The sequence below is a fragment of the Arachis hypogaea genome, chromosome 19 (assembly GCF_003086295.3).
Source record: "Arachis hypogaea cultivar Tifrunner chromosome 19, arahy.Tifrunner.gnm2.J5K5, whole genome shotgun sequence".
In the NCBI taxonomy this organism is placed as follows: domain Eukaryota; kingdom Viridiplantae; phylum Streptophyta; class Magnoliopsida; order Fabales; family Fabaceae; genus Arachis; species Arachis hypogaea.
In genome coordinates, this window is record NC_092054.1 from 2218985 (window position 1) to 2227159 (window position 8175).

The 8175-nt window shown below is 43.4% G+C and overlaps 2 protein-coding genes across 2 annotated transcripts; both read left to right on the forward strand.

Moving 5' to 3' along the window:
* The first annotated feature begins 1534 nt into the window (after window positions 1-1534).
* Window positions 1535-5613, forward strand: LOC140181887 (uncharacterized). The gene is made up of 5 exons (XM_072227536.1): window positions 1535-2197; window positions 2241-3776; window positions 3942-4492; window positions 4593-4803; window positions 4945-5613. The coding sequence occupies exons 1-5, from the start codon at window positions 1535-1537 to the stop codon at window positions 5611-5613; spliced, it is 3630 nt and encodes a 1209-aa protein (XP_072083637.1).
* A 45-nt stretch (window positions 5614-5658) lies between these two features.
* On the forward strand, window positions 5659-6426 carry LOC140181888 (uncharacterized). Its single transcript, XM_072227538.1, has one exon. The coding sequence runs from the start codon at window positions 5659-5661 to the stop codon at window positions 6424-6426; it is 768 nt and encodes a 255-aa protein (XP_072083639.1).
* Window positions 6427-8175: the final 1749 nt, after the last annotated feature.

Sequence of the window (8175 nt, forward strand, 5' to 3'; positions counted from 1 at the left end):
CTCATGTATAGTTCCGAAAGTATAAACTTCATAAAAACGAATTATTAAATTCTAATAAATCTATTATTCTAATCAATTTGAAATCCTTCAAGGCAAATATCATGAGTATAATTCAAAGATCATAATAGATATATGTTAAAATAATTATAGATGCCCAATCAAACAATTATAAATGTAAAGCCTACTCACAAATTGGTCCCAAGGGACCGAAGAAACCAAACCAGAGTGCTAAGATAAAAGGTGAGGAAGGTTGAAGTAGAATGGAATGAAAGAGCACGAAATTTGGACCAAGGTAGTAGCAACAATTTCGATTTCTCACTGCAGCAACCTCAACAACAGCCCTAGTATCAATAACATAGAACAACCACAGTAACAATGGTAGCAAATCTAATAGCCTACGGTGGTTTAAAACTAAGCAAAGACAAAATGGGAAAGCAAACATGATAGGACAGAGTCAATAATAGAGATTTATGGCAAGACAAGGCAGAACAAATTTAGTCTTACCAAAGGAAATAAGAGGATGGAGCATCAGCAGCTCCGGTGACCCCCCACTGGCAAAGACAGAACAGGCAGAAGCAAAGCTGAGCTAGGGCAAACTTGCAGAGTTTCCAACAGCGACTTCCGACGACGTCAGCGCGATCCCGGTGACCAAAAGATGCATATAGCTATCATCAAGATGCAGATAGCTATCCCGGTGAACATATTATATAACCTTTCTTAAAAACAAAAGATGAATAGAATATAAAGAATATTAATGTAATTTGTAAAAAAAATGGATTATCAAGTGAAAATAGAATAAAAAGAAGGGGATTATATAAAATTAAGTATCTTTATTTTTTGTGAATTAATGATATGAGAAATCTGTAAAGCATATATTTAGAAAGAGTAACACGCCAGAATGAGTAGCTACACGCGCTCCCATGTGAAGGGTTTAAATAAAGAGAGAGCGGCATTTGTGGAAATGCAGCATCAAGCAGCTGCTGAGGCAGTTTAGCCCAAAATTGATTATCAGGATTGACGTGTACCACAAAGCTTGGCTAAGACTGTAACCAACCATATAATTTGGATACGTCCCAAAAGCACGGAAAGCCAAATCAGATTCAGATAGACGTTACCAACGTCTCCTCTGTTATCAACAAACAGGAGAGAATCTCGGAACAAACTAAAACGTTACACACCACCCGTCTATATAAGCGGACGAACTCAACTCAGAAAACCAGGTTACAAAACACTGTCACTTTCACTTATTTATCTCATATTTGAATACCTTCTCTAACTTGAGCGTCGGAGTACTTTTTGCAGGTGCTCCCGCCGCTGTGTTCTGCAAACGCCGAGATTAATCTCGAGCTTGCTCCTGAGGCGACCTATAACTCTTCCACGAAGCAAACAGCCTCACCCGGAGACGCATACCTCGGCCTGAGCTGAACAGAACATTTGGCGCCCACTGTGGCGCCCGAAGCATTATTTTAACCCCACTATTTCTCTACATCACACTTTGTATTTCTTTTCACGCAGGGTCACCCAACCTTCGAGCATGGCCGACAACGGAATTCACCAACCCACCCAGGCCGAACTCATCGCCCAGATGGCCGAGCTTCAGGCGGAAGTCAAAAGACTTGCCGAACTGTCCGCTAAGAATAATGCCAGCAAACGTGAAGAAAACAACTCTAAAGGAAAAAGCAACACAGACCTACTAAGTGCAGACCCACCAAAGGAGAAACTGACCTTGGACAACCCGTTCTCCGAAGAGATCACTAATTATCAGATGCCAAAACATTTCACACTGCCTTCCTCACTCGAGCCATATAAGGGGATTGGTGACCCCCAAGCTCATATTAAGAAATTTCAATCTATGATGTTCTTTAATGGCCCTAATAACGAACCTGTTCTTTGCAGAGCTTTCCCCACTTATGTCGACGGTGCGGCTTTACTTTGGTTCTCAAAGTTACCTGCAGGATCAATCTCCTCTTTCGAGGAACTGGCGAAATCCTTCATAGACTACTTCGCTGCAGCACGGATATATGTGCATGGATCAGACTACCTCGGGACTATTCGCCAAGGTCCCCATGAAAGCTTGAAAGACTATCTGACCAGATTCGCAGAAGCAACAATGGAAATACCTGACCTGGATCCCGCCGTCCACTTGCACGCCCTAAAAGCCGGACTCCGACCTGGAAAATTTAGAGAAACCATCGCGGTAACCAAGCCGAAGACGCTGGAGGAATTCCGAAAAAGGGCAGCTGGACAAATGGAGATTGAAGAGCTCCGTGAAGCCGAAAAGACAGAAAAAAAAGCAACCAAGAAGAGAGGATGACAGAACCACAAGGTCGGCGAGTGTTAAAGACCCCAGAAAGCCCTTCAGGCTGACCCCAAAGTTCGACAACTACACCAAATTCAACACAAGAAGTGAGAAGATCATCAAAGAAATCCTCAACGCCAAGATCATAAAACCACCAACAAAGGCAGGAAGCTACCAAGATCAACGCTTTGTCGATAAGAGCAAACACTGCGCTTTCCATCAGAAATATGGACATACAACCGACGAGTGCGTAATAGCTAAAGATCTGCTAGAAAGATTGGCTCGACAAGGCCTCCTCGACAAGTACATTGAAAGGAGAAAGCACAAAAGAGATAACAAGGATCGAGAAGAGCGTCGTCAAGCTCCAGGGAACAAGGAAGACAACAACTGGCCAAACAACAACCCTCCCAAAAGCATTATAAAATGTATATCCGGGGGATTCGCCGGAGGAGGTGAGACAAATTCGGCGCGAAAACGAAGCTACCGTGCAATGTTAGCAATTGAAGGAACAACACCACAAAAGTCCAACGACACACCCGACCTCAGCATCACCTTCAGCCAGGGGGATATATGCTCGGCAACACCAAACTTGGACGACCCAGTGGTAATTTCCATCCAAACCGGCGAGCTACTGGTAAGAAAAGTCCTCATGGACCCAGGTAGCAGTGCCGATGTCCTTTTTTATTCTACTTTCTTAAAAATGAAATTATCTGAAAAACTCATGCAACCCTCATCTAGAGAACTGGTAGGGTTCTCTGGAGAAAGGGTCCCAATCAAAGGATACATATGGTTAAAAACAATAATGGGGGAGGGCTCACTATCACGGACCGTCGACATGCAATATTTAGTGGTTGACTGCCCAAGCCCTTATAATATTATTCTCGGAAGGCCTGCCCTGAACATGTTCAGGGCGATAGTATCCACTTATCATCTATGTGTTAAGTTTCAGGCACAGGACGGCAGAATAGCCACAATCCACTCCGACCGCCAACAAGCTCGGCAATGCTATAACGCAAGCCTGAAAAGATCGGCAGAAAGACTAGACTTTAACCAAGAAGTCAAAGCAATTCACAGCGTGAATGAAGTGTTATCCCTAGCAGAACTAGATCCCAGGGAAGACACCCAAGAAAGACCTCAGCCAGCGGATGAACTCGCGAAGGTCCAGCTAACATCAAAGCCGGGACAGGTCACATACATCGACCAGGTGCTACAGGGACAACAGAAGACCGAACTCATAAGAGTACTACAAGCGAACGCTGATCTCTTCGCCTGGACTCCAGCAGACATGCCAGGGATAGACCCTAGCATTATCTGCCACAAACTCGCCACTGATAGATCCATCCGACCAATAGCTCAGAAAAAGAGGAATCTTGGAAGAGAAAAATCAGAGGCGGCCTTAGAAGAAACCAGAAAACTCCTCAGCGCAAACTTTATTAAGGAAATCCGATTCACAACATGGTTATCTAACGTGGTAATGGTAAGAAAAAACTCAGGTAAATGGCGCATGTGCGTCGACTTTACAGATCTGAACAAAGCATGTCCCAAGGATGCATACCCTTTACCAAACATTGACAAACTTGTAAACAACGCATTAGGTTTCAAAAGTTTGAGCTTCATGGATGCATACTCTGGCTACAACCAGATCCTTATGCATCCAGATGATCAAAACAAAACAGCATTTATAACTGAGCATGGAAATTTTTGTTATAGAGTAATGCCATTTGGTCTAAAGAATGCAGGTGCAACCTACCAACGACTGATGGACAAAGTATTCCATCACCAAATAGGTCGGAATATTGAGATCTATGTGGATGATATGGTCGCCAAGACTACTCAGGAAAAGTCGCACTGCGACGACCTCAAAGAGATATTCCAACAGATCCGAGCACATAACATGAGGCTAAACCCAGAGAAATGCGCCTTTGGAGTTCAAAGAGGCAAGTTTCTCGGATTTATGCTGACATCAAGAGGAATTGAAGCAAACCCCGAGAAATGTGAGGCGGTACTTAACATGGCAAGCCCAAGAACAATAAAAGAAGTACAACAACTGGCGGAAAAAATAGCAGCATTATCTCGGTTCCTACCAGCAGTATCAAGCCGATCATACCATTTCTTCCAAACAATATCAAAGAATAAAAAATTCAACTGGATAGAAGAATGCGAGAAAGCATTCGCCGACCTCAAGACCATTCTGTCCTCACCACCAGTGCTACAAAGACCAGAAGTCGGTAAACCTTTATGTTTATATTTGTCTGTCTCTGTTCTATAAGCTCGGCCTTAGTCATTGAAACAGGGAAAACACAACAACCAGTATACTTCGTCAGCAGAGTCATGCAATCAATAGAACAAAGGTACCCGAGAATAGAACAGCTAGCCCTAGCACTAATAACAACGGCAAGAAGACTCAGGCACTACTTCCAAAGCCACACGATAATAGTACGGACCAACCAACCATTAAGGCAAATATTGACAAAACCGGAATTGGCTGGGCGTCTGACCAAATGGTCTATCGAGCTCTCAGAGTTCGACATCCAATATCAACCAAGAACAGCCCTGAAAGCACAAATCCTCGCAGATTTCATCTCAGAATTGACACCGGACGAGCTTAATAAAAATTGGAAATTACATGTTGATTAAGCGTCCAGCCGAGAAGAAGTGGAGTGGGAATAATTTTGAAAGACGGAGACAAGGTGGTAACCGAGCAATCCCTCCAGTTTAACTTCTCCGCAAGCAACAATCAGGCCGAATATGAGGCACTCATAGCAGGACTCAAACTCGCCCTAAGCTTCCAAGTACAGAGCTTAACAACATATTGTGACTCCCTCCTAGTGGTGCCGCAAATCCGAGGAGAATTCCAGGTAAAAGATCCCTTGCTCGAGCGGTATTGGCTCGTAGCAAAGGATCTCATCTCAAAATTTAGCACATTCATTATCCTACATGTACATAGAGAAAAAAACATCAGAGCAGACATATTATCCAAACTTGCATCCACTAGGGCAGATACACAAACATCAGCATTATCACAACTCACACTCACAAAACCTAGCATTGAACTATTATCTATAGCAAGTATTAACCACCTCCGAGACTGGAGAACACCTTTTCTTGAATACATCAACGCAGGTATCATACTCAAAGACGAGCCCAACCCACAACACTTCAGACGAAGGGCAAGTCTCTACACAAATGTTGCAGGAGAGCTATACAGGCGTGGACTCTCACAACCATTACTAAAATGCCTAAACAAAGATGAGGCAAAAGAGGTGATGGATGAAGTTCATGAAGGCGTATGTAGAAATCACATCGGGGGATGAGCGCTAGTAGCCAAAATTGTCCGAACAGGATATTATTGGCCAACCATGAAAGTGGATTGCATAACAAAGGTCAAGACATGTGACAAATGCCAGAAGCATGCCGCCATCACCACTAAGTCTGCTGAGGTATTACACAGCATAGAGGTAAGCTGGCCTTTTTACAGATGGGGGCTCGATATACTCGGTCCGTTTCTAATAGCGCCAGGCCAGGTAAAATTCCTCCTAGTGTCAATAGATTACTTCTTGAAATGGATAAAGGCACAGCCACTAGCAAAAATAACAGCTGAAAAGGCAATAAAGAAAAAGCTCGATGACGCGAAAGGAGAATGGGCAGAGCTAATCCCAGAAATATTATGGAGCTATAACACAACAATACAGAACACCACGGGCAAAACACCTTTTAAATTAGTATACGGATCAGAAGCCCTAATCCTTGTAGAAGTCGGAGTGCCCACCCTAAGAACCGAACTATATGACGAACAGCATAACATAAACATAAGGAACGCCGAGCTCGATCTCGTTGAGGAGGAAAGGGACATTGCAACAATTAAACAAAGAGCAAGGAAACAATTGGCAGAAAGGAAACATAACAAAAGAGTCGTCTCCCGAGCATTCACTGAGGGCGACCTAGTCCTCAGACGCACAGAGGAAGCCAGACGACCCCCCTCGCACGGCAAGCTCGCCGCAAACTGGGAGGGACCGTTCAGGGTAACAAAAGTACTCGGAATGGGAGCCTATCAACTCCAAACGCTACAAGGCAACCCGTTATCGGGAAATTGGAATGTTTCCTCATTAAAAATGTATAGACCATGACTTGTACAAACAGCGGATGAAGGTACTATTTTTTCCCCTTAGAGCTTTTTTCCCGAAAAGAGGGTTTTTGCCTAAGAAGGGTTTTAATGAGGCCGAACGCCAAACATGTTCATAAAAAAGCAATCGATTTTTTCAAATAAATCCAAAGTTTTAACAAAGACAAACAAGTAATAAGGCAAACACTGCCAACATCAATATTGTCAATTCAGCCTAACTACGGAAAATTCAAATGTTGTACGAAGAAAACAAACAAAAAAGACAGTCATATTGACCACAGCTCGGTTAAACAAAACACTAGACAAAACAAATAGGGAATAAACAACCCTATCCAAACCAAACATAAAACAAATCAAGAAGGAGCATTTTCATCATGCTCCTCGGCAGTACCATCCACGATCATCTTTTCATCAATCACGATCTTAGTCACATCCAGACGGTCACAATCGAAGTCAGGAGCCAAGCAAGAAATCTGGCTAACAGCCCGATCAAAGCCAGAGGAGAACATTTCCATTCCCAACTCTTCCAGTTCGAGAACCCTTGCAGTTAACTTCCCTTTTGAGACATCACTTTCCTTAATTTCAGCCTGCAGCAACCGAACTTGATCCCTTAAGCGAGCCACATCCTCCTCGGATTCCTTCGCTCTGGCCACAGCACTGACCACTACATCATCTTTTTCCTTTAAGGATTTCTCCAACTCAGCAATCCTCGCCTTGTAAGATTTCTCTAGCTCAGAAACCTTATGCACCGTCTCTTGCTGCTCAGCGCCGATAAGCTCGGTAGTGCGACCAACACACATCAACCGAGAAGCAACAATCTGTTAAGACAACACCATATAACTTCATAAGAAACATGAAAAGAGATCACAATAGAAAGGGAAGGATAAAACCGACCTGAACAAATTTTCCCAAGCCCTCCATACCAATGTGACGAGTCATCAACATGTCCCCTGGATATTGAGAAACCCTATCCGAAAGCTCGGCGATAGGAAATTGGTCGCTCCACAAGGAATGAGGATTTGTCCCAGGCACAAACCCATGAAGTCTCTTTTGACGGTCAAACACCGACCTGACGCTACCCGCGACATCAGAATCACCCTCAGAAATGACCTCCAGAGATTGATCCGTCTCATCCCTTTTTCTCTTAAAAGACGATGCAGGTTGAGCGGTGGACTGCGCGGCATCACCACCTCCTTCCTTCAAAAACCCAGAGCCACCAACACTCTATTCCTTTTTCTTCTTCAAAAAGGACTGAAGCCGAGACGGATCAAGAAGAGGAACACATCCACCTGTACAAAGACAAGGATCAGAAATAGAGGAAAAATCAAAAAACAAAAATAAAACGACCAAATAATACCTATATAATCCTTCAAACCCACAGTATCACCAGAATCATAGAAACCGAGCATGTCACTAATTGACAAACATTCCCCACCAGCAAAACTCTCAACAAGAAAGTCCAATAACAACTCTTCTTCCTCGCTACGTTCGTTAGCTTCAAGAATTTGAATCGGCTCCGAACACCAGTATAAAGGGAATTTCTCCACAAGCTCATCATCCAAGTAAAAGGGATACTCCGATTCCATCGAGCGAACTTTAACATACATCGGTTTAAAATTTTTAAACGAGGATTTATACAACAGAAAAAGAGAACGACTAGGAAAACTACTCAGACAAACCCACAACCCCTTCCGAACCCCCTTCGATTGAAAAAGAGAAAAGAAAACGGGAAGGGAACAAGGAACGGATAGGA

Excerpts from the sequence above, each read along its gene's own strand:
- LOC140181887 (XM_072227536.1), top strand. The coding sequence starts at position 1,535 with ATGGCCGACAACGGAATTCACCAACCCACCCAGGCCGAACTCATCGCC. Across the intron at positions 4,493-4,592 it reads GCCGACCTCAAGACCATTCT|GGAAAACACAACAACCAGTA; the intron begins GTCCTCACCACC and ends TCATTGAAACAG. Across the intron at positions 4,804-4,944 it reads GCTGGGCGTCTGACCAAATG|CCGAGAAGAAGTGGAGTGGG; the intron begins GTCTATCGAGCT and ends TTAAGCGTCCAG.
- LOC140181888 (XM_072227538.1), top strand. The coding sequence starts at position 5,659 with ATGAAAGTGGATTGCATAACAAAGGTCAAGACATGTGACAAATGCCAG.